This window comes from Bombus bifarius, unplaced genomic scaffold (genome assembly GCF_011952205.1).
Source record: "Bombus bifarius isolate JDL3187 unplaced genomic scaffold, Bbif_JDL3187 scf7180000008190, whole genome shotgun sequence".
Taxonomy (NCBI): Eukaryota; Metazoa; Arthropoda; class Insecta; order Hymenoptera; family Apidae; genus Bombus; species Bombus bifarius.
Genome location: NW_022884499.1, coordinates 1,056,108 through 1,083,630, shown reverse-complemented (window position 1 = coordinate 1,083,630; position 27,523 = coordinate 1,056,108). Strand labels below are relative to the sequence as shown.

At 31.5% G+C, this 27,523-nt stretch overlaps 2 protein-coding genes and 1 long non-coding RNA gene across 6 annotated transcripts in view; 1 reads left to right on the top strand and 2 right to left on the bottom strand.

Annotated features, from left to right (window-relative positions):
* The window catches only part of LOC117209677 (thrombospondin type-1 domain-containing protein 4-like), a 29,630-nt gene extending 23,456 nt beyond the window's left edge, over positions 1-6,174 (top strand). For 3 of the 4 annotated variants that reach the window (XM_033451932.1, XM_033451928.1, XM_033451929.1), the window contains 11 exons: positions 2,536-2,702; positions 2,814-2,907; positions 2,985-3,048; positions 3,129-3,247; positions 3,425-3,554; positions 3,636-3,879; positions 4,044-4,244; positions 4,635-4,796; positions 5,022-5,198; positions 5,427-5,643; positions 5,742-6,174. In XM_033451932.1, coding sequence (XP_033307823.1) covers positions 2,536-2,702; positions 2,814-2,907; positions 2,985-3,048; positions 3,129-3,247; positions 3,425-3,554; positions 3,636-3,879; positions 4,044-4,244; positions 4,635-4,796; positions 5,022-5,198; positions 5,427-5,643; positions 5,742-5,875 — 1,709 coding nt within the window. In that variant the 3' untranslated portion in view covers positions 5,876-6,174. The remainder of the gene's footprint in view (positions 1-2,535; positions 2,703-2,813; positions 2,908-2,984; positions 3,049-3,128; positions 3,248-3,424; positions 3,555-3,635; positions 3,880-4,043; positions 4,245-4,634; positions 4,797-5,021; positions 5,199-5,426; positions 5,644-5,741) is intronic. The other variant, XM_033451930.1, reaches the window with a different exon arrangement.
* On the bottom strand, positions 6,052-20,582 carry LOC117209678 (transcription factor SPT20 homolog). The gene is made up of 8 exons (XM_033451933.1): positions 20,016-20,582; positions 12,689-12,823; positions 10,443-10,555; positions 8,724-9,167; positions 8,317-8,562; positions 7,816-8,123; positions 7,461-7,641; positions 6,052-7,377 (listed from the first exon to the last, which is right to left on the bottom strand). Exons 1-8 carry the CDS (start codon positions 20,053-20,055, stop codon positions 7,114-7,116), a joined length of 1,731 nt encoding a protein of 576 aa, XP_033307824.1. The 5' UTR covers positions 20,056-20,582; the 3' UTR covers positions 6,052-7,113.
* A 1,907-nt stretch (positions 20,583-22,489) lies between these two features.
* On the bottom strand, positions 22,490-23,565 carry LOC117209686. The gene is made up of 3 exons (XR_004487955.1): positions 23,367-23,565; positions 22,989-23,166; positions 22,490-22,868 (listed from the first exon to the last, which is right to left on the bottom strand). It is a non-coding gene; the product is annotated as an uncharacterized LOC117209686 (long non-coding RNA).
* Between the last annotated feature and the right edge of the window lie 3,958 nt (positions 23,566-27,523).

Here is a 27,523-nt window from a genome sequence, read left to right as displayed (position 1 = left end):
TCAATACGAGATCTTCTATCACGAAGAATTCATCCTATTCCAGAGGCGTTGTCGTGCTCTTGGCATCAACCCTTGTATAATCTAATCTCTGGACATGCGCGTTAAGTGGAACGTAAATGAAACGCAGTAGCCATTCACGTGACACACAATACGTGCTCGTAGCTTTGTCCCTTGATTCGTTCTGACACATGGTATTGAATAATCGCATGAACTGTCGGGTTTCTTGCACCGGTGTAACCTGTTCGATGCTATTGTATTGGAATTCTTTTTATAAATTTTTTCTGTAATATGTTTTATTCGCTCTGATCCTTATCTGTGATTATACTATCGTGGCTTATAAAGGCTTGAATACAATAGATTTGAATATCGTTGAATTTTTGTCATTTTCTATTTATTGAATTATTTGGAAAATTTGTCGTGAAATTTAAAATTAACATATCATTAAAATATGCGTTGTAGCTTTTGCTATTTGCCAGGTAGGTTTATAATTCATAACTGCTTTTCCGAGAAATTTGTCTCTCCTTGATTGAATTCCTTGAAGTAGTTACTGCAGGCTTATGGAGTATCCAGTTTCATGTTATGAAAAATATGTTTTGTAAAGATTAGAATGTGAATAGGATGGAGTAAATCCTTGAAAATGGATAAATTCTCATAAATGAATAAATTCTCTATATGAATATTAATGACTTTTTAGATGTTTTACTTGTTCAGATGTATAGGAAGTTTTTCTTTCTTGTTGTAAAATGATACTCTTTCTATTAACAAGTACTAGAACTTCTTCTTAAAAAACGTTATGAATTTTTCGAACAACACAGTACTTATTTATTTGCCATTAAATAAATTCTTTAGTATATGTGATTAGTTAATTGTGAATGAGTATTGACTGTAACAGAAACGTGAAAGTAGTTTGGGGGCTAAATATCCAATCACTCGAAAATTATACCATAGATCGTACGGTTTAGTTTCTGGACGGGAAAGTGTTATGTCTTAAAGGTGACATACATACGTTTAATATAAAAGCTTCACAGAATTTTAATACAATTGGCAATATCATTAAGCACCTTATGCAAACAGTAGATCCAACATAAGCCTTCGTCGCTCAAGAGATGTGAAATTCAAACGAATCAACATAGAAAAGCAGTCGTGGTCAAGAACAATCCTTTATGGGAATGTTGTAAGAATTTAAGCGAACCCAAGTTAAATAACCTAAGTTAAATAGTATTCCATAAGAAAAAACAAATGGCGATCTTACGCAAAGTTTGTAAGACGGTTAAAAAATCTTCTAAAAAGGACTTCTTCTTCTGTATTTAACTGTATTTAGTACAAACTATATTTTTGTTCTTTTTTTATAATCCTATCCATAAATTATTTGAACATTTTTGTTTTTGAAAATCAACGTTGTTTGTTTCTAGTTTCCACGTAGTTAGCCCCTTGAACTACATTCAACGTGAATTATATAAGTTGATTTGGTCGTAAAGTCGATCATGAACATTTACAAGCTATAATTCTTACCTAAACGATGCTAGTCAAGACTTCCACAATAGATCGAATCGGTCGATGTGTCATAGATTTTTAAAAAAGATTACACAGGTTATATTATTTCTATTCAAGCAGTTGCTCTTTCGATCTCAAAGAAACAGCTATGTAGGTGTGAAATAACGGGAAATGAATGGGACGTATAATAATGTGAATAATTACGTATTTATTACGAATCCTCGACGTTGCGAATGCAACTCGAAACAGGTTCGAACGTTTTATTGGTGATAAAAGCTGCAAGTGTGGACATTTCATGGCAAATATCTAATTACGGATACATATCATGAACTAGGCTTCAAAATAATGGAAAAGGAAATCTAGGTTGATAGAACGAGATGTGGTTATTGAGTAACAAAAATTTGTAAAAATTATCTATTAAATGATTTCGATATTATTCCAATAAATTTACATTTACAATATAAAACAATGACTTAAACGAAGTTTTTATTACAGTTCTTGTAAAGTAAAATATGTCACTAATTCAGATTATGTATCTCTTGTATTTGAAATGAAAGTGAAGTAATTTGCATTCACTGTTATTATCACGTTAATGTTTCGTTCAATCAAATCTGAAGAGAGTTGAAAGAGATGCAGTGGATAACTAACGTGTACGTCATGTAGTAAATGATTCGTTTATATTTCTAATGTCTCGTATCGCATACACTGCGTCCAGCATTTCTCACATGCAAACGCCGTGAATGACTCTCCGTTTCCGTTTCATTACCCGAGTGACCACACAATTTAATTTCGAACGTGACAATTCCACGAAGTAATTATCAACGGGACCAACTGAATGCTAATGCCTTTCAACGCTTCATCGCACTGGACGTGCCATCCCGATTTTTGCGAAAACAAGTTCAATTTGTTTAGGAACTACAAATGTGGTAAATGTAATTGGAAAATTAATTATATCATTTCCTAGAATTACTAACTTCATTAATGTATTATCATTAATTTTTAATGTATAAATTCGTCACGCATCGTTATTTCTGTTTTTAGCGGTCAAGTTGCAGGATGGTAGCTATTTGTTCAATGGAAATTACAGCATCAGTTTGTCTGGTAAATATCAGGCAGCTGGAACTACTTTCGTTTATTTTCGTCAAGGTTCTCAGAATTTGGAAAGTTTCTCTGCCATTGGACCATTAGAAGAACCTATTGATGTTATGGTAAATAAATTGTTGTAATAGAAATAAGCAGAATAATAAAATATTATACTTGAAAGCGAGAAGTGCGTTATATAGAATGAAAAAATAAATTCATTAATATTTTCAAATTAGGTTTTGTACCAAGAACCGAATCCTGGGATTGTATATCGATACATTATCCCCGGAAGTGCACCATCTCCAAACATTCATCTTGGACACAAACCAGGTATAACATTTTCTTGAAAATATATAAAAATTGATTGACGATACATTGTCGCCCTCTGTAATAATCATAATATAGAATAATTCTATTTTCAGTTTCTAACAAAGCTGGTGAACCCATTTTATCGGCGATACCTCATAGGAAGTAAGGATTCTTACACAATTAACATTTCAATACCATTTTTCAACTTCATTAATTATTAAAGAGTATTTATTATTCTTTAGAATAGATGTTGGTTCTACTAATGATGGAACGCAAGCATATCTTCCAAGACGATACAAAAAAAGGAAATTCTTTTGGAAAGCAAGCGGTTATACCGAGTGTAGTAGAACTTGTGGTGGAGGTAGGAATATTATATAATTAAATTTAGCTTAGATGTATTATAGAGATATTATATACCTTATAAAATAATAACAATTTATATATATATACATTATAAATATAAATTGTATAAAGCATATATATACATAACTTGTAAATTAATAACAAATATCTTTTTTTATCCTGTTTGTAAAAAAAGGTGTCCAAATGCTGAGGTATGTATGTACAAGGGAACACACGCAGGCTCCAGTGCCTGACAAGAGATGTCATACGTTGGAAAAGCCACGAGAAACTCAAGTAAAATGCAATACTATACCTTGTCCTCCCAAGTGAGTACAATTCCTATTTCCTTACCTTTAGTTTTAATTGCTACATATTGCCATAAATTACGTTTTACATTTGTTATTAAGATGGAGAGCCGGTCCGTGGGGTGTTTGTTCGGTTACGTGCGGTAGCGGTAATCGTCTGAGAGACGTAGAATGCGTGCAAGAAATAACGCCATCACTAGTAATGAGAATAGCTGATGGCGCCTGCACGGAGCCGAATATTCTTCCTACTACCGAGATTTGCGAAATGCCACAGTGTGAATTCGACACGAAAGCAGCGACGACAACTTTACCGCCACCACAATGGAGCGTGGGCACATGGTCATCAGTAAGTTTCTACTTTATAAAATCTTTTGAGAAATTGCCTGATTAAAAAGCAAATCAGTTTCAAAGGCAATCAAGCGAAGAAAGTACATGTATGGCATTATAAAAATAAAATAGTAGACGTTTAGATGATTTGAAATACGAATTTAATTTCTTCTTCTTTGAAAGTGCTCCACAACTTGTGGTCCAGGTAAAAGAACAAGAACTGCGACCTGCGTCACTCACGGACCTTCATGTGATCTCGAAGTGAAGCCTATTACTCAAGATGCTTGTGATTTGGGACCTTGTTCCATTAAATCACCGCAAACAAACGCCATTTCAACTAGACTTCAAAGCCCACAATGGCTGTACAGTGAATGGTCTGATGGGGTAGGAACTATTCTACTTTCGTGTTGTTCATAGAAGATAGAAAAGGCGATTAAGATTTCAGAAACTTCTGATTTTCTGTAATAGAATTCTAATATATTATAATGTAATATGATACTATATATAATAATAAAATATACATAATTAGAATTCTGTTATAATCAATCCTTCTGGTATAAAATCCTTTTATACCTATTAGAATCCGATATAATATAAGAAAGTGTCTTCACAACAAAGTGGATAGAAATAAGGGAATCAATTGGAATTTTTTTTATACGGTTGCTCTTGTTTAGTCATTAAAGATTCCAAAGTTTTATTATCTTTTATCCTTCTACTCTGTATGAATGCTACATATTTTGAGAAAAGTATAGTATTTTTTACTGATCTATACAGTGCTCAGCCGAATGTGGAGTCGGCTTGCAGACGAGGAAGATCTTCTGCGAAAAAAGTCCAGGAGAAGGATTTTGCGACCAATCGACAAGACCAGAATCATCAAGAACCTGTTCCAGCAACAGAACCTGTAGTGGACAATGGTTTACGGGACCCTGGACCGCGGTAGGTTCAAATAACATAGATAAAGAGAATAATACATTAACATTAAGTTAAGTAGGTTACTCCAATTTTGTTACAAAAGCTTCAACTATATACAATTTTTATTTTTTGGAGAATAGAATTTATTTGAATCTCTCTATTACAAATATCAAATTGTAAATACTAATTCTGAATTCAAATCCAAGAATGGAAATTTTGTAGACTGTATAAATATTCCTCTTCCAATAGTGTTCTACAGAATGTGATTCAGGCGAACAAGTTAGAGAAGTGGTGTGCATAACGATACTTCGTGGGTCGCTCCGCATTGTTCTGGACATGAACTGTCCCGCAAACAAACCGGAAACGAGAAGATCCTGCAGCGGTCCACCTTGTACATCCTCGTGGTTTATATCAGATTGGACAGAAGTAATTTAAAGTCACTTATGTATAAATAAAAAAAATTCTTTAACCTAACATCAAATTCAAATATGAAACCTTCTAAAATTGTCACTCAGTTTTCAACCATGTATTTATATTCCAATCAAATTTTCTTCCTCATGGTTTTAAGAAAATATACGTATACAAAACATATTCCGAGTTATAAAATTCACAGTCTGGTAATTGCTATGTAAATTTATTTTCCACTCATTTTAGTGTTCTCGATCGTGCGGAAAAGGCATTCAAAAGAGAGAAGTAAGGTGTTTGAACAGAGAAGGTCAACCACCTGAGCATCACGAGCTTCATTGTAAAGAAAAGGATCGTCCTATATCTCGACGAACCTGCAACGATTATCCTTGTAAGGACGACGTTCACAGATCTGAAAATCAACATACAGTCCTGCAAGTTCAAAACGATCCAGAAATCTCAAATGGTATTTTATATCTTATTACAATTGTCAAACATATGATTATTACGCTTCAAGTATGATAAGTTGTATTAGAAATTTTTTATTATTTTACGTACTTTTAGTTCTCGAGGAAAACCCACTTTGCAAGGACAGTACAACAAATTGCAACTTAGTGGCGCAAGCACGACTCTGCACTTACCAGTTTTATCACCAATTGTGCTGTCAATCGTGTTCCAAGAAGCAAGAATTCGAATGAGATTTTTTCACCACTAACCAAATGTATTTTTAATGCAAATTTAACACTTCGATGAATGATTACGTTCAGAAATCGAATCATCGAAGGTAGCCTTATGATATTATATGTGTTGCTATAGATTTACTGATCCTTGCACTGCCTGATGGAATTTTTAATGTCAATTTTTAGATGTAGAAATAATAGGTATTCGTCCCTCTAAAGAAAACATACAAAAATTGTTCCTTTAGAGAATTTATAAAGTTCATAAACATATTGACGTATTAAGCTTTTGTAACGAATAATAAATTATAACATTTTCACTAACGTTTTATAATGTTAAAAAGTGAATTATTTATCGAATCACATAGCTTTAATTTTTATTTTATAGAGACGATGGTATTAATGAATATATATTATTATTTATAATTATTCTATCTCTGTGAAAATGGTCTGATAGTATAGAGATTATTCGAGGTTTCTATTTAATATTTTGAAAATTTAATCGAATTTTGAACGGCGATGAAAATTAAAATCGTCAACGAGAAATTATAGACTGACCGTGTAAATTGCAATAACTTAATATTGGCATTTAATTTGTATTCTTTTTCATAATTCTCATTTGCCACAATAAAGTTTATGCTTTCTACGTTTTCTTTATGTCTGTTTTATTTCAACCGATCTTTTAATATTTCTTATATTTTTTGATTACATATTTTTGACAAGAATTTCATGATATAGAATGGGGACAGCCACGTCAACAAGAATAGGATTATTATTAAACAAACCACATCAACGAAAATACCAACGTAGAACTATTTACAACATTACGATTAAAACAAATTATTTACTATGCCTATTACACTCCACTAATATAATAAATTATATATACACACACTTATCGTTTGGGATTGTGACGGCAGTGATTAACGAGAAAAATAGTTATACCGTGACACAAAAATATCCATTGTCTTATAAAATTCACCTTTCCACAAAGAAGTTCAGTTTAATCCATTAAGATCACACCTCAACAAAGAATCTAAATATTATACACTAATTTAAAATACTTAATATACCACAAACTAATTAAGAAAGTAGCTCGATATTAAAATGTATAAAGAAGCTAACTTTCATTATCCAAAGCTTAATGGATTAAAGGAACATAAATTGGCAATCGTGGAACGAATTAAACTCACAGGGGATGCCCAACTAGTAAACTAACTAAAAATAAAGATTCAGTTCCTTTGTAACAAGATTTAGAGTTATTCTGAGCTTTCTGAGTTTTCTTGAGCAGATGTTGTACTATTGTCATGGTTTTTGTACGCTGAGAAAAACGCTAGTGCTTTCATTAACTGATAACTCTTGCTAATTGGAATGTTGCTGTCATATAAACTTTTCGAAGTTTTGCAATCCACGTAGAACCACCAATTGCATTTGAGGATAGATTGATCGAATAAAGTTGATTCGGGACAGAGGAAACTCTTCATAATCAAGCCATCATCCGTTAATGCACAAACGTGAAATACCTAGAGTTGTTCATAGAATATTAATATTTTAAATCGTAATATAGCATAAATTATTTTGAATATATGAGGAAGAAATATTTTACCATGCACCCAAGATCTTCGTCAGCATAAAGTCCTGGAAAATGTTTTTGGTCACCACAATAAAAGCTTGTGTCCGGAAGATCTACACGACTGGCAAAATTGTCATCGAAGTTCTTGTCATAACCCATTGGATAATATTCACGAGGAGCGTTCATTACTTTGGTGGCACCAGGATTATATTTACTAAAAAGATTGATAATTGAAAAATAATTTAAAGAAGACTACGAACTTTTTTAATTCGTGATATTTAAAAACTACAAGATTCAAGATTTTGCAAGATGTTAAGATATTCGAATAGATAATAAAAATGTATAAACTGAAATATATAATAGAAAATAACGACAGCTTTAATCGTACTTTTTATGCGGAGACATAGTTGTAGTCGTCGTCGTGCTTGTACTGGTTGGCCCTTGCTGTTTTTGTAGAAGTTGCTGTTGCCTGAGAAGAATAGCAGCTTCTAGAGCTTCTAAAGTAATATTGCTAGCTTCTGCTAGAGCTTTCAACGACGTTTCCATTCCTTGAATAGGCGCTAAAGATGGCAATGACGATGGCAACGATTGTCGTTTCTCGTTTTGTTGTTGTGACTGACTGGATTCAGCTGCTTGAAGGGAAAGTAAAGTCATCTCGTTGACTGAAGACGCAGCCTCATCTCCAGGTAGAGGAAGCTAAAAATTGAATTTAATATTTTTTATCACATCAGTCTTTCAAAACGAAATTACTTTATAACATTATTTAGGAGCTAGTAAGTATTATTAAATCTATATAAAGAGCGAAGCGTTAATTTCGTTTTAAAATAAATAATTTTTATCTAAGATTAAATGATTCTAATTTGTTATCATTAATAATCAAAGTAATTACCTGATTGAAATCATCTTTCGACACCTCGTTATCAGAATCGTGCAAAATAGTAGGACTATTGCTAATTCGATCGGTCAACTGTGAAGATGACTGTGGCATCGAAATAAAAGGTGGTAACCCGTCACTTGAAGACGCTGATTTTAACGAAAGTCCTGGTTCCACGATGCTATCAGCTGGTGGAATTGCAGCTACAATGTTAGGTAATTTTCCTGGCATTGCAGCTGCAACTGCGAGCATCTGTGGTGTCTGCAGAATAAATGTTAGAACGTTATTAAATTCCGAATTCATTGGAAAAAAGACAGATATACTCTTATTTATGATAAAATGTTCAGACCCGTTACCTCCTCTGGGTTAAAGGATAAAAATTGTTAAATGTAAAAAGAAAGAAAAGAATTAGTTAATATTACCTGATCTCTTTTTACTTGTATCGGTACCATTTGTTGGTGCCTTTTATGTTGCTGTGTCAGCATTTGTTGTTGCGCAGCAATTTGTTGCTGTTTCTGCTGCTGTTGAAGCTTCTGCAATTGTTGCTGTCTCATAGCTTCCTGTTGTTGTAACCTTTGTTGCTTTAGTACTTGCAATGCGAAAGCTTCTTGCTGCAATTTCAATTGTTGCTTCTGTTTTACTTCTTGTTGCATTAGTTGCTGCTGCCTCAATAAGTCCTGCTGTGTTGTTGATAAGGAAGGAGCTGGCACGGTTCGAAGGACTGTAGAATTCTGTTGTACGACCAATTTTTGACGTTCTGGTTGCTGAGCTATCGGCCGCGTTGCTCCAGCTGGTAATGGTTTGAAGGGAGGCACCACTTGTCGAGTGTTCTGAGTGTGTTGTCTAGTTTCATCTCGATTGGTAGCCTTCAATGAATTATTATCCATTAGCATTTAAGATGTTTAATGTTTAATCGTTTAATGTATTTAAAAAATGTGTGTATACAGATACTTGTATTAAAGAATTAAAAATTCAAAATTTAGTAACTCAAAATTACACGAGTTAATTTGTAAATATGTGATACGTCTCTACTTAAATACATATATGTAAGATAGAGGTCCCTGTGATTAATATTTTAGAAAATCCTATCTAATTTTATGAAATGAAAAATGAATATGTCATTTTACACAATTTATGTAATTTACAAAATGAAACTTTTTTATATTTGAACCATCTTTTTCAGGATTCTGAATAGAAGAAATATACATTTGTCAAAGAAAAATAAGTCATGTACGTGTAAAAAGTCACTGATTTCACAATTTAAGTGGAATCATTAAGAGTCAGACGAATATTAAGTTACACTTGCACTCCGATTAACCTCTCCTTTCATTAACTTTAACATACGTATAAAAGGAATTCTTCAACCTTGTTCTACTTCATTTATCTTTTTCTTTCAGATTTTATAGGGGATTCAATGTACGCTCCATGTGTACTTCTATGAGAATGGAAACCTTGCACTACGTCGTGTGAAGAATTTTATACTCGTTCATGCACTAATTATGACAAGGTCAATCGCGTATGCTTGGGTTCGATCGAGATTTCGCTGGAATAATAAGAAATACACCCATTTGGCGTCTCAGAATGCGATAAATATAGATAAAGGAGAGCACAAAACAGAAGTTTTCATAACAATTATAATGAAACTAAAAATGCAAAAACAACTTAAAACATTTAATTTAAAGAGTGCCTTTAAGAAAGGAAAAAAAATCTTCAGAATTCCTTTCTCACAAAGATTCAGAAATCTTTAATCCTCTTTAAATATTCAGACAAAAAAGTTATTTACTCCCACGTATAAATCAGATGAAAAATCTACAGTTAGATGTAGTTCACGATTACGCAACAGAAACACTATAAGGCATCCTATTATATAAATTCAACCGAAATGCATACAACTAGCACTATCATAAATATCATAGCACTGCAGGAATCACGATGGAATGTATCCAGTTTTTATACTTGTCCCGATTCATCTTAAACTTTCCTTGGACTAGTTTAAACGAAGAATCGTGTCTGTACATCTATAATGTAATAGAAATCAATTCATTACAGAATCTTAAAAGTAATTACGATAACAATCTACATGAATACGTGTAGAAAAATAAATGTATACATCTTATTTCTAATGTTTCTGAAATTCTTACCAAATTAGTATGGGACGATGAACCAACTCTACTAGTCTGCACGCTTCTTCTTTTGGCAGCCTCCACATTGGACAAGGACTGACTAAATCCTAGCTCGTCACCCACAGAAAATCCTGAAGTTAAGAATAATATTAATTGTAATTAAACCAATTATTAGGTACAAAAAACACTTGTGTAAAGAAATAAACCATTATCTGAATTAAAAAATTATTGATATTATTCCAACTAATCGATTGACTTCATCGTTACATGAAATGTAAGAGGTCCCACCACTGAAAGGATCCACATTTGTCGATAATTAAGTCATATATTGTCATGTTAGCCTAAAGAATGCATTTAGTTTTTACTCCTGATGTATTTAGTAATCCCAAACTATTCAATTCCGAAAATTTTTCGCTCGATTTTCACGAATTCTAATACGTATTTACCTAATTAATACTTGGGAAACAATTTCTTATCAAAAAAATTTTTGTTACTAAATTACTACTAAAGAAAAATTGTTATTCCTAATTGTAGAAGTGATAAGAACCGCCATTCTGAATGGATGAAAAATTAGATAATACCCAGAAAAGACAAGCTATAGAAAGTTAAGCAACCACATGTTGCGCAAGATCCAACGTGGTTTTTTGCTTTGTTCTATAAATGTGCAAACAACCGTGCGCTCTTACGACGATTTCTTTGATCCCTTGGTCCGGTCGGTTCAAATGCAAATTACGTTTTCATTGCAGGTGTCATCCTTTACGAGATATTGCTGACATCTGGGCCGAGTCAAGGCGATGAATAATGTAATATGTATTATAACTTTTTTCTCCAAGCAACTACTATGTACTCATATATACCAAAGCATTAGAGAAGTAGGTTATGAGGAGACATTCTTCTTGTTCTGAAAGTCACTGGTCATTTCACGCACGTTCTGCTCGATTAACTATAATCTTGTGGTAATTCACTTTCTGCATCGTTTCGTGGCGAACGAAATAGACTTTTTTCGATGGGACAATGCGAATAAGAATTATTTGATTGCACTGCACTTTTCGACATTTTTTAACATTTTTCTAAAATTTTAGTCAATTTAATTATATTTTAATATTTATTTTATTCATAAGATGAAGTTAGAGATTACAAAAGAATGCTGAGATTAGTCTTTATAAGAGTTAGTGTTTATAAAACTAAATTCTCAAAGTTCAATGGGGATCCTTTACTGCGCTTAAATTGAGATTTACAGTTATGGATACAATGACACAAAACTGAGGATGCCATAAACTCTACAAAACCACTTACACTTATTCTCACAGAAAATGGGTCGCGTGATGTAAGTATTATTACTTGCATAATGAATACAACACAGAATATCACATAAATCGTTCAATTTTTTCCAATGGCCTGTTATTTCTATATATATATTTCATAGAATCAGGCCTCCGAATAGACAGTAATAGAAAGTATGTTATTAACAAATCATTTAAGAAAGTATAATAACATATTACACTGATCGATCACAGTAAAAAAAAATTAAACAATGGACATAAATGAAAGTGAAATAGTGAAATAGTCGTTGAAGTATGTTATTCACTGAAAAAAAATCATTAAACTATACTTTACACTATTTCAAGCATTCGTCCTATGGTGAAAAAAGCAATGAAAAGCAAGAAAACGAAGCGACAAAATAGTAACACTTTCTCTTTTATACACGCTATTCCAACGATATAATAATATACAAGGGAGCATGTTAAATACAGGGTGTTTCTAATTTTTCCGGACAAACTGCAGAGAAAAGAGGCTATGAGGTAATATAAGAAACAAATGTTATATAATGCTTTACTAAGCACTTTATTAAAGTCCTAAAAAATATCGCAAATATTGAACTCAGAATAAAATGTTTATTAAAATAGTTATAAAATAGTTTATTGTGAGAGTTATTATAATATGATAATATTATTAGTGATTACTAAATATTATCAAACTCTCATTTTAAGATGTATGTAAAATTCATTACTAGATTCATGTTTCAGTCCGTATCCAATATTTGCTTAGATTTGCACTCATAGATTATCCTCCTCCATCAATCCGGAAAAATTGTAATCGTCATGTGATATATTACGTATTATTGTAGTTATCGCATTGAAATTATAACTAGTAATATATAAGGTATTTACAGTATATTTATAATTGATTAAGGAAGAGATCGCGCATGAGGATTCTTGGAAATTCTTTTATGAAAATTGTTTCGACCGCTTATTACGACTCACCCAGGCCGACGTAACCTTTGACACCTCCAAGATTTCGTACCCGAAAAATTCCGGACTTCCGAAAGGCACAGTTAAGCACGAAACCAAAGTCCGATTGAAACACGCACGTCCCTAGAGTCTCCCGCCACGTGCATCCTGCAACCAAACCGGTAGAAAAGAACACTATGGATCCCCGTTTCGACCCAACTGATCAGCTTCTGATTCCATCGTAATTAATATCAATTAACTTATTTATTTTTATCATAATGTATACCTTAAACTGAGTTGCTTCTAGAAATGATAATAGCTGTATTATGCTACTTTGTCCTTTTTACGCTTTTTCATATTTTCTATTTTTGTTAAAACTTCAAACGATCTATATTTGTATAATATATCTTTCTCATTTATATCTACAGATCGAAGAAATCTGGAACATCTCGTATACAACGCAAACATTTTAATAGAAAGAGCCGTAAATTAAATCCTAAAAAGAAATTTAAGTTGTGACTCATTTGGTTTTAGAAACGATAAGGGAGTTCTCAGAGAAAATTTACGCTTTTAAACCGGATTTGCAAAATAGATGTCTTTTCCTTCATGAAATTTATACTTTTCTTCTTAGTCAGAGCTGCATCAGTTAACAGGGATATAATCCAGAACGATTTCGACTGACTAATCGTCAATGAGAAGATCGAAGCAGGATTTTCATAAATGTCGATACGGGTGCCGTTGATTCATAATTCCTAATCTGTGCTATTGATTCTCGTCCGTGAATGTTCAAGCATCATAAATGACCATGTAATCGAGTGTAATGAAAGTTCAACCGATCTTAGTCGTATTTCGAAGCGAATGAAATTGACACGATCATTTCTGTTCAGTCTCAGTTTTTGTGATGTCAGTGCTCTGTCATAGATGATTTTCATCAAACAATATGTTAGTAGAGTTTTATAGTTTTGTAAAACGAAAAAAATCCAAAATGAGATTAAAATATTGTTATCAGAAGAATTAAGATAAAATAAGTTGCATTCGGTGTAAACTTTGTAGTTACTATACTATTTTAATGTATAGATAAATAATTATAATTTTCTTTTATAGTTTCGTGAATGCAATTTCAGTAGAATCAGTAACTAAATGTTACAAATTCTATCTACCGGACGTTACGTCTACACTACTTTGTAATCAAATCTGTAATTTTCTCCACCAAGATGATACAATCGCTGAGACTGATGACATTCCCTTAGAAAAGAAAGGAGATCTTCCTATATTTGCGGTTTTCTAGAGTTTTCTAAAAAAACGCATACGGACGTCTAAGAAAGTTCAAACACGGATCGTGTACATTTCAGAACATGCAAATTGTGGCCCTGTGTAACCATTTAAAAATTCATAACATCTCTTTACTTTCTACAAATATTTCTATAAATATTATATTTCTTCCTTTATATTTAAAGAAAATCCTAGTTGAACGAATTTAAAATTATATTTAGGTAAAATAAAGGAAAATTAATTACAGCTTTTGGAATTTCTGTAAATTATAGTATAACTTTCCAAGGAATGTCCCGAAGTTTGTGAAAGGTACTTCCGGAACTTGTGTTCGAAGATTTGCCGGATCTTAGGCGTGCCATTGGGCCGTAGCCTACTGACCCACTTAATAAGTCGAGTCAACCTTTCGACCACGTCAGCTGACCAGGTCGGTTCCTCATACTTCAAAATTAGTTTCGCATCTAAAGAGCCCGAATATTGTCACTCTTTTAAAACAAAACGGAAAAAGTTGAGACACTGTGTAATAGTTTCATGAAGCAATTTTACGATCCGTGTGATCACCATTTAATAACCGAGTTCCTCGTTTATTATATTTATACAATTGTTTCATTGGAGTAATTGTAGAGATTAAATGATAAAGAATGTAAGTACCAAAAAAATTAAAAAGTATTTTTGTAGCAAGAAGGTAATTATTGCAAATAATAATTCATAAAATAATTTGTTTGAATTAATTGTAATTTGTAAATATAAAAATTGACAGATATTTTTATATAGATCTTTAGTATTTATACCCTTTATTATTTCAATACTTTAATTATAAAATTGTAACTTTCAGCTAATACAAATTCGGCTTCTCAATATTTGTGATTTTCATGAGCACATTGTTTATTATCTTATGCCCTTCACCTATATCTTCCATACTCTAATGTCTTTATTTGATATTCCACTAATGCAGAAACAACGTTGTCGTATTTATATTCTACTTTCATACAATGTTTCACAATAACCGAAAAGATTGGCCATAAGAAAATTTGACATGGTCTGATGGAATGACGAAATTTGACGAATATATTTAATGTTATATAAAAATGCAAATGACGACTCATAACAGTCTACATATTAGAAAAGGTTAGCGAAGAATATTCATATAGTCAGATTGTGTGGCGAAATAAGCACTTTATAGAAATTATACTACGTGTATATAGTGAAATTTTGAAGAAGGAACAACAGTTCAAATCTGATCATCGATCGAATTATCTCATTAAAAAGACACAGATTCCCTTTAGAAACAATACTGTTATATTTTTATTATGCTATATTCGTTTACCTTTCTCGATTTCTTTAAAATATTTAGTACTACGATAAAATCATATAGTATATTATAGAAAAATTTCTGTGTAGCATCTAAATTGATACAATATTCAAATAACATCAATTATTTAAAGTCAACAGTCAAAGTTATTTAAAGTTACTTATACGAAAAGCGTTTAAATCTCATTAAGAACGTCTCGCAAAACCTACAAAATTAAGATAATCATGCAGTAGAAACTTTGTTACCATGCCACTCGTGTCTTGTTTCTGTTTACTGAATTGGACGTATCCTGATTTCTTCAAAATCTTATCTGCAATAATGAATTGCGTGCACGTCGATCAATTTGTCAAAACGCCAAGTGCGAAATAAACGAGAAGATTACTAATATAGAAGTAACTTTCTTTAGTCGATAAATAAATAATTTTACCTACGTCAATCAAAATATCTAACATAAACCCTGCCATTATAAAAATATAGTACAACTAGTGAAATAATTTACGGTTATAAATTTTACATGATCACGACACCCATTTCGAATTGCGCAACTTCTTCAAACCTATGTATGTTTCCATAACTAATTTTGTAATAAATTTCACGTTAAAATTTTATTCCTGTTCATTTGAAAACAATTTTCATTTTGTTCTAAAAAAAAAAAAAAAAAAAAAACGAATATTATTCGAAAACCTAGGTCAATCCCACATTCTAATTGCTATTAAGAACGAGAGCAATGACTTTGAAAGGTAACAATTTCAAGGATACTTTCACTGTTCATTTCAAGATCGACCCTAGTCGTGTAACGATATAATTGTATAAAAGTGTTTTGTTATAAGTGTTAGTAAAATTCACTTTTCTTTGCCTAGCAGCATTCCTTAATTAACCTAAGAGGAAATAACGACACCCGTCGATGAGCAAACCCGCGCAACATTTTCCCACGAACGCAGCCTTTACCTTTACCTTGAGAGCGGTAGTCATCTAAAGTCGTCTTTCGCTTTATAGTTCACCAATTTGTAAATCAATTTTCTTTTATTATAAAATCTTAATAATATTCGCGTTCCGGCATAAAATGAAATTGTGAAATTTTAGAATTGAAAGTTACACAGAATTCAATTTTTCTTATTTCTACACCAAATTAGTATCTTTTTGCAATCACACACAGCATCCGAATGATTATTAACGAATGAGTAGATTAAGTGCGAATGTTGAAACTGTAAAACGTGCTATTTCTTCATTTTTGGACAGATATTTATACTTGTTGAAATCAGTTTCGTTTCTTTTGCTGACGATGTTAAAGTTTCTTAGGTGATAACAGGAATATGAAAATACATAAAGATAGGAAGATCGTCTTAGTTGAGATGTTAAGACGATACCATATGCAGTCATAGCTATGTAGAAAGTGACCACCGAAAAATAAAACGTTCACATAGACCCGTTGCTGACCCGATTCCCCAAATAATACAGACCTATTGAAAATTTAGTGAGAATATTATTGAAGTCAGATGTCTATGGACCCACAGAATCCGTGTTTGAATCTGTTTTGAAAGTTGTGTCACCATTAAACGGTTTCGAATGGTCAATGATATGGTAAACGATACAAGTTTCAAAAGAAACGAGAAACGATTCTTTTAATGAGATATAAATTGCGAAATAAAATGAGAAATTATTAATACTGAAATAATTTATCATAACTTTAGGCCATCGCAAGATAAAGATATCGTCGGTATCAACTAGATTGTGGTTGAGAAAGATGAAAGTATAGTCGCAACTACAGTTACAATAGAATGAATGTAGTTGAAATAGTAATAAGTATTTTTAGAGTTATCGTAAATATTCTTCTTCTTACCACTTATTTTTCTTTTAAATCTGTAAAAGTGGCAAACGTTGAAAGCCCATAACCTTCAAATGATAACTAATTTAAATGTCAAATTAACAGAAACTAATTTTTTATTTCTATTATAAACTTTCACTTTTTGCATGCCTATCGTTTATCATTTTAAATCCTAAATTATGCACGGATCACTATGGAATCTTTATTACGAATATTTTTTCTCTATGAAAAATCTAACAATTTCGAGATGCAAATTTCTCATTTCTATTGTCCACACGTGTATAGTGATATGTACATAACCTACTATATTTTTATCATTCTACTAATTATCACTCTATCGTAATGTGAAAGTTATTTCGATAAATACACAGAGAAAGTTCCCTCGAGATCACCGCGATATGTTACGCACTACGTTCGAATTGACATGATAATGACGAATACATTACACGCTGCCATAGAAAAACGTATCGTAACAGGAGTAAGAGTTTCCACGACCTATATGTCTCTATTATATCTTTGCGTATTACACCGAGGATTGTCCGACTGGACGAAAATATGTGATTAACGTGCACGATGGTTCGATTTCAGTCCCCTTTCACGATCGTGTCTATAATTGTCGTGTTGCAATTGCTTACTTTCGTCGCAAGTTCGTTCTATTTCTCCTCCGTATCAATGTTTTCAGCAATAGAAACCAATGCTTATGCACTTTCTAGTTCGCGCCGATGCGTACGATCGCTTTACTGTTACTTTTTCTGTTCAATGATTCCGTTCTCGTCAAGACGCGGCTATTCGATGCGCTGTTACACATCATTTAATGTACCATTCCCTGGAACAGCCGACGTTTTACGAGAAACACTCGGTAATTTAGCAATACAAACACGGTGGATAAGCAAATTCGAGCAACGAATATCCATGTTCAGCGAATGTAACGCTCTATGAGAACATAAATCGACATAGAAAAAATATTGCTGATTAGATTGAATTTTTATGCAGATAAATCTTTTTATGAACATAATTAAAGAAATGAAATCTAAACAGAGATTTATTTTATTCATTATAAGTATATTTTATATGTTCTATATAATTTTATATATTACATATGCATTCTACAGAATATATTCTACAGTCTATTGATAATTACAAAGAAATTAATTTGGTTACGATAAAGAATGATTGATTTTGATCCTCTCATTTACGTAATTTCGCTTGCTGTCATTTGCAAACAGGATCATTTTTTATCCGATGAACATATGTCATTTCGTAACGTATTTACATAATTATGTACAACTTAGAAATGTATAATTTTGATACCTTATATAATTAACTTTTATTTCGTTGTTGCATAAAATATGAAATGTAACGAGAGAAGGAATTCTCTGATATTCAAAAAATTTTCACTTCTCAATATTTAATTTCAAAAGAGACGGATAAAATGGTATATTATATGTTGCGAAAATAAAATTCGATTCTTTTATAATGAATCTTATCCGTAATACTGTAACATTGTGGTGTAACGCAAAACACGCATTGTTCACGCTTAAGTTATCGCGAAGAAAACCGTAAAATTAATGAAAATTGCTTCTCCTGGCCCACGGGGAATCATGATAGAGAGATAGTGCGGTTAAGAACGCAACGCTTCCCACACTTTTTGATAGCCAGAATCGTATTTACAGAGATCTCTACGCTATATTTTATAAATGACAAGAATACAGCGTTCACCCTGGAGAACGTTACTAGGTCGATTAGTAATTTGCGATGAAAAATGATTATTTAAAGATCAAGTAAGGTAGTCCGGTAATAGTAAGATCGAGTGATAGAGAAACTTAAGTAGTAGAATCGAATAAACAGTGCAGTCAGTCAAGATAGGTCGAGGCTCGATAGCACAGAATAAAAATGCTTTGATACAAAGCGTAAATAATGGAAAAAGGCCCAAAAACCTGCGAGTTACCCAGGAAGAATATTATTAAATACCTTGAAAACCAGTTTCCAATCATTACATTCTATCTTCCTGTAAAATAGTCTAAAAAATAATATGTGATAAAATTAAATTAATTTTTCCATTATCAAATACCTTCGTATTGGAAACTGGTTGTTAAATATTTCGATATAATCTTTGTGTAAGCCTCATATCACAAAGCATATTCGATTTGTAAGTCGGAATAAGATTCTGTTTGTGATAAGAAATTGTACAAGATATAATACATCTTATTAGACAGGAACTTTTAGATCGAGGCTTAAGGCTAACTCTTAGGTATTCGTGTGTCACAACGAGAACATAATTTTGTAAATTTAAGAATACATGTATAATATTTACACATGAATACGTAAGTATGTTAGCTGTATTCTCAAAAACGCAGTCTCTAGTTTAAATATGTATGTTTAAACGCGACCCTTTACTTTTATTCAATTCGTGAAAAAAAAATGTTACGTCCACACTTTCACCCTCCTTTTAAGTATTACATTTTGTGCTTCACTTTAAATATTACGAAACATTGTACTAAATCATAAGTATTATCGAGAAAAAACATCATTCTCATTGAATGACATTAAAGATTCTAAAAGAATCTACTAAATTCTAATACCTATTCTAATACGGTCCAATGTATTTTATCTGTAGCTATACTCTACTTTTATGACTTAATTGTAGATGTTTCATATGCAATATTTTATATATTTATAATCATAGCTAAAGAAATAAAATCTATACATTATAGCAAATATTCCAGATATAATATATTATAGTCATATTTTATCACGAATAGAAATATTCTAATAAACGCTTTTGGAAATTTTACTTTTGTATATTATGTGTACACTATATATATTATTGCACTTTTAAATTTTCCGGAAATGTCTAAGCATCCGCTGTTTATTAATGAAACACAATCAAAAAAGAAAATATACATATAAATCCTAGAAGCTGCGTTTGGCGATAAAAGACAAATTGTACGTACCGACGACTACAAAGAAGAACAAGGTCGTGGCGATTTTCATAGTTGTCGATCCAGTTTAATTATCGCGCAGAAATTGGCAAAGTCGACAACGATCGTCTGTAATAGTTTCCTGGAGATGTTCCCTTTTCCTCGAAGATTTATTCAAGAATGAGACGTTTCGAAAATTACTGCCGTTCGCGATGGTCGAAGTAGACAACGTCCGCGAAAACGACCTTAGGATCCGCTGGTAAACGTGATACTTCTCAATAGAGATAAAAAGGTACGACAAGTTACTCGTTCACGCGAACACTAATACTGCATGGATATGTTCTTCGAAGGCGAGCACGCGGGGCACTTTCAGACCCCATCTGGTTTCCAGGGACGGCTGAATCTTGGCTCCACTTTCAAGATCCCCTCTTTTCCTCCTCGAGTGTAAAAAACATTTTAATGGATCATGTTATATATGCAGTTAAGATATATAGATATAATAATACTAATCTGATACTAAACATGTTTGAAGTAGTGAGCTCAATGAATATTTTATAAATCACTTGATCTGTGGGATTTTCTATGTGCATTAAAATACTTGTGATTAAAACTGACTAAAGATCGATCGATCTTTGATGAATATATCGATCGAAATTGATGGAATGATTGAATTTAGAAAAAAAAATATTTTGCTGCTGAATTTCTATGTATCGTAATTTCAAAAATTAGTATAACCTTTTTCTAAGAGAAACGATACAGTGCTATTACATTTTAATTTTAATTTTGAACTTGGAACTGAAATTTAGGATATCTAAATACACGATCAAATTATTGTTTTTTCTATTTAGAATTTTTTGAAAAAGACTAAGATCATAGAGGTGCTTCAAACTGTTTTCCAAGAAAGTGAGACGGTCCTGTTGAACCCCACCAAGTATCAATGAGAACGGTCTGTTCACGGCACAGGTTCGGTACGTGCACTTCGAAGCACGAGTAAAATCCTGTCGAAGTGTCGGTGACCCACTCGGACGAAACGATAACGGGATCGTCATGCGTTCATTCAGAGCTGAGTAAATTGATCGACCGGTAAGGAGGATCGACTGGCTTTTTTCAAGTAGGTCTTCGAAAGACTCGACAAACGACACTATCTACATGACTGAGATCAGAAACTGGTTGAGATTCTTCTTTTTTCTCTTATTTCTTCGAAAGTGATTGTATCATCCCATGGAACAATAACATTAACGTAATATTGTAACATAATTACAATTTTACAAACATTTTTTATAAGGATTTTAATATATAGCAAAAAAGTAATTGTAGCTAGACGGTCATTAATTTATATTATTTTACATAGTTTTAAAATTTTTATGAATGTATTTGACATATTTTTTTATTATACAAATAATACAATATGATAAAGTAGGATTTCATAAAACAAATTAAATATTTGAAAAATTCTCTACAAAGATTTCTTCTATTCTTTTATAATAACTGTGTAATTGATTAATTGTTTACAGGTATCTACGATTGATGTCTACAAATCGAGTGTTCTGAGTGCGAATCAAGTGACGTAACAGTGCATTCCGTTGCACTGATTTTATAGTGAAATCGTGCCTTTTACTTCGCAGACGCACGTTAGGAAACTTAGACGTGCTGTTCTTGACTTTCTTAAATTGCAGATGTTGTTTCAACGTTGATATCTCAAATTAATAGAAATATGACAATACTGTAGAAAAACATGTAGTTAAATTTAGGCTCGTTCATTTAAACGGATGGTTACAGTTTAATGCAAGAATGTTTATTATACACTTGGCCATGCGAATGTCAAGTGCAGATTATAGATCAAGGTTTAGCGACTGTATATATTGCTACTTTTTTATTCTCTATTCTTTGTCTTTTCACACACTTCAAATTCTAATATAATTTTGCTAATAGTAATTTATTAATCTAAATAATTAAATGTACAATATACACTTTTGTTAATAAATAGTAGTTCAATTTTTCTGCGTTTATCAGTTCAAATTCAAATATTGCGCGCGGTACTAATTCGATATATCGACTCTTGAGAATCGCTTCCCGCCTCATCGTTTCAGTGTAGTTCTAGTTGCATGCGTGTGTGATAGAAACTTTTGTATGAATATTACTGTTACTATTGTCTACGTAGATTGTCATTTTTTTTTAGTTATTTAAAAAAAATTGAATGGTGTAATATAAACTAAAATCACAAAAAGTTTAATTAAAAGAAATCTTTCAGTTTTTTTCATAAATGTAGTGTTTTCTAAAATTCTACAATGGAGGCCTTAGTTCATTTGTAGTATGTAAAAAAATATTAAGAAAAATACTTCTACTGAACAATTATGAAGACAAACTACATATTTCTTATTGTATTGAATAATTATAAATGAAGTTAATTTAACACAACTTAATTCATTTTTAAATATTCATATTCATATGAGAGAGTGTATACACTTGGCGTATCTTATATTTAATATCTTGAAGAAGATAAAAACTTTTAACTTAAAAGCTTTTAGTGAGTTATTATTCTAACATAGTCTTCGTTATTCTTACAATCAATGTATACAAATATTATTTTATCATAATTATTAGATACACTCAAATTTTGTTACATAAATCTAAACTGTAAAAAATGTTTTGATGTATCTGTTGGTATAAATTCTTACTACATATTATTTCTTGTTCTTTTATACCAAGTTTATTACTTTGTGCTAATATGTTTACCACAAATATTGAAATAGTCATCTTTAAATGTCATATCATATGTTGATTTTCTTCCTAACTTTAAATCTGACTTCTTTTGAGCTATATAATCATCTTTATATATTTATTTCTATATTCTTCTTATATATATATTAATGTTTCTGTTAATATCTGAAAAGTGATAAAAATGTGTGCTTATTTTCCATTTTTTACTACAGTTTTTTTATGTATGTATATATACATATAGATTCTTTAATTTCTTTGCAGTAAGCATAAGCTTTTTAACTTTACCTTTGTTGTTTTCTTAGCTATTATAAAATATGTTTTTCCTTCCATTCTATTGCTACAAATGATTACATTGAATCACTTGTATCTTCATATATGTATAACTTCCAAATCTTGTATCACATCATAATTGATGTTTAAATTTTTCTTGTTTATTTTGTATGTTATCATAAACTGCTTCTGCCTTAAACATAAAAATATATATGATTAATATTTGAAAACCAATGTGTATAGAATAAATATAAATTTCAAAACATCAAAGGAAAATTTGGCACTTCATTAAAAAAGAAGTTAGACTTTTAATATAAATTATACAGAATTTGACTGTCAGATGAAGCTCAAGAATCTTACAGAGGTTAGGTATATTTGTCTAACCTTACTTACCTTGTTCTTTATTCTTGGTTAAGTCATTATTATCATTTGTTCTTTTTTAAGTTATCAATAACTTAATAACCTATTAGTAGTAACATTTTGTAAACTTATAAACTCATAAAAATTTGCTTTTTGTCATAAATGTCATTAAACACCACTGTAAAAAGAAACATGTATCATTACTAAGAAAAGACTCTGAAGGTTTCAAGTCTAGCAACCCTTACAGAAATATAAAAATAAACGCACACACACGCACGCACGCGCGCGCGCGCGCACACACACACATCACAGTGTTTAAGAGTAATGTTGAATAATTTAAAATATGAATTTAGTTATAAAAGTAATTCTTTTAAAATTGCTCAAAATAAAAATTTATTTTATGCAATTGTCATTTTTTTTTAAAAAGGAGGAAAAAAATGATATGAAAGATATTAATAGGAACTCGTTTCATAGAATCTAATTAAGATTTCACTGTTTATCAGAAGGATGATCAATTCATGATCTAATTATATTCTTGTTGGCCCTTTTCCAATGTGATGAAGTTTCAATATTTCGTCGCTGATTCTAATCAGATTTAGGAAAAGATCATGAGTTTCCGATATGAATACTTCTCCGAAAAAAGGTAGGAAATATATATTTTACTTAAATATTGATAATTCGAATAGATTACATCAGAAAACTAACCAAGTACTTTATAATATAACTAAAGAAATATTTAAAACATAGTATTTATATTTGAATTATATATACAATAACATACGTACGGAAGAAATTAACATTTTATTGTACTGATTCTTATCTTTCCTCCGATAATTTAAATATAAAAGATTTAAAAGATACTATCATGTATTTAATATCTTTTATTTCCAGTGGTTAATTTGGAAAAATATAATTTATAGTAATTGTGAATTGTTCTAAATTATTTATAACTTCTGTATTACTAAAATAAATAGGTGAAACTAAATTATTAATTGATTATTTTGTCCTCAGTGAATCTAACTATTACATACCTATATTTATCACAAAGCGAAATCGTAACTTTTGGCCCCTACTTGTCACGCTGTAGCTAAAACTTTACTCTGAATTTAGGGAGGTATAGTAATCTTCCATCTATATCCAAAAGTTCAAAGGTCATTATCGTCATTTCCATATTAATAACTCTAAAAAACCCTTTTTCTTTGACGTCAAAATTGTAGATACAAATATCTACTACTGAGCACTAAATTCTTGTAAGTTTAGACCTTAACTAATCTCAACATTGATAAAGTTCCCTGTATATATAATAAATATCCTCCCAATTTTCACAAATTTTATCTCATTGTGTATTGAAAGCTTCAGTACAATAATATCAATATTTTGATTACAAACTTGTAATTTTGACGAAATTGCGCTACAGCTATCACATTTCGACTATTTTAAATTTGAGCATACCTCGGAGAAGAATTTCAGAAGTATATACAGCATTCGTGGCACGTATCGGAAAAGCAGCATCGATCGTTATGCAAGAATGGCGCCGATTGGGCCTCTCTTTATTTAAATTAATTTCCTCATTAGTTTCGGTATTGCCCATTGTATGTTTATGCCGCTCCATCTAAAGATAAACCTTCGTTATAAGCGTCGCATTCTCTTATCATACGAATGCAGATGATGTACGCTTTGCATTCGCAAAGATGATCTCTCTCGTGATCAATAGATTTTAAAAATAGCCACTGGCTGATTCCAACGCTTTGTTTCGACTTTTTATCGATATTGTCGATCATTGTCCACAGAAACTACGGGAAATGACCATCATGTCTCAGCGGGAATCCATACGAGCGCAATTACTCCAATTGATTTTATGAGTTCCGGTAATCCGGTTGTGGAAAGAAAGAAAAAAAGACAGGAGTTTGTCTCGGTTACCATAAATTATAATTGTTCAAATTATCTCCTGTTCCCTTTCTCGTCTCTCTTGATGTACACCGATATATAATAATGTTTAACTCATACAGCCTTGATTTAACACATAGAAGGTTCGTTTTCAATACCTTCTCGCCTTTCATAAACATCTGGTTTTCTGAGCAGTTATTTACATCTGCTGCCAACTTATGTCCCGAAGAGTAACGAAACTGCATTTCATGTGAGTCTACAACATAATTCATGTTATATGAATGATATGTATAAAGTCCTGTTGAAATTAATATTATGTTTGAACACAGCAAAAGGTCGCGTTGAATGAAATTGTTATAATAAATAACTGGAGAAATTGTTGCTAAGTTAGATTTACATAATTTTTAATCGAAGGAAATGGAATTTTTAATCGATGGAAATCAATCGGTTCATCGCTCCCTCGGTGGAGTCTGCTTAATGATTCTCGTATGGACAATTAAGTCGGTGTAATTGCTTTGCATAACATTCCAGCTACTTTCCGAGGGTACACTCGATTCGTGATTCGTTGAGGGTCTCCATCGACAGTGCGAGAAAGAAGTTTCTCGTTAATGATCATAACACTACCTCCTCTGTCCGACATTAATTAATTCCGTTTTGCTATACTGAGAAACGAAACTGTAGTTCGTCTATGTTACATCGGGAGCTAAAAAATTCTTTAAAAAATGCTTTTCTCAGAAATATACGAAACCTCGTATGAAGTTTAATAAAATAAATAGGCAAAGTCATATTAGTTGTTACTTAATTAAAAATTTACTTATCTTTTCTCGAACAATCAGAGAATGTGCAATGTTATAAAATAAGTTTGTAAAATGTTGTGAAATATTAGTAAGAGTTAAAAAATTGATGTTGTATACATACCGTAATACTTAATTTAGCTTAAGTTTTATGTCTAGCAGCCGGCAGTAAATTGGATAAAAAAGACATCAATTATTGGTTGTCTCGCGAGCACACAATAGTTCATTCACCTCAAGATAATTCGATGAACTTGTGGTGACCTCTATGCAACGACACAAATGCATACGACCTGCTTTCTTTCGGCATTTTTCTTTTTCTCTGCGGCATTTTCCTACAGTTGAAGGTAACAATGATATCCATAATAAATGCATCATGTGAACTGCAAGAAAAAAAAATCGTTTTTATACAACTTAATATATAAATCACAATGTATTAAGAAAATCATTGTTAATTAACAAAAAAGAATATTTATGTAATGGGAGAACAATACCATGAGTCAGTAAATTTAACAAAATTAAAGTAAACATGTCAAAAAATAATTTGCTTATAGTGTCAACAAGTCGCCACTTTCCTTCTATTCAATCCAAATCTTGACTAATCCGTGCAAAGTTCATCGTCATTCTCCTATAGGATCCATGTCCACTCTGTTTTGCATCCTTGAGAGGAATGTGTAAGTACTTAGCACACGCATCGAGCCTTTATCGTTGTCGTGCTTGAAATTATTTATCGAAGCGAATGGCCAATGTGCCGCGTTGTATACGAAAAATATATGTACGATGCATTATTTATTAACTACCTGCATACCGACGGAATTCTGTTGCGTCTAATGCGTTAAGTGTCCATATTTATGCATTTGAGAATTATTTTCGATTTTGTAAAAAGTATATAGCAAAATGTATTAATCACAGTATTTATTGTGTATGAAGAGTTTAAATTGTAAAACGGTATAACGAATAATATCAATATTGAAAGTCCTTATACTAATAATGTTGAAATGAATACTTCATGATTATTTTTATATTTATTATTCTTTTATGGGTTTTTTCATTATATGTTGGGCAAAGTTGAGACATACACCTATTTTTTTCTTTTTTCATTCTGTACACCATACCTGTCTCTATATGGAGTAATTTTCTTATTATATGGCGTGTAAGTATTATTGAACTGTCTTGAACATATACTTTTACATTAGTTTTATTGAAGCTGTTCCATAGCGTAGGCAGTGTAATTTGTGCTCATTTGGTATGTGGTGTTTATTTTCCATGCATATCTGATTTTACTTATAGCTTAGATCAGTGTAGTAGCATATTTTCGTCATGGACACAATTATTTGATACTATTATGTGTATTTGGTATTGTTATAATATTTTATATATAACAACACAGTAAAGATTACAATCTAAAGCATACTATTCTACAATATTCTCATTTATATACATATCATTTCTACAAAAATGTTGCATTAAGGATCTCGAATTAAAGTTTGTACGAATCCACTTCAAACTCGT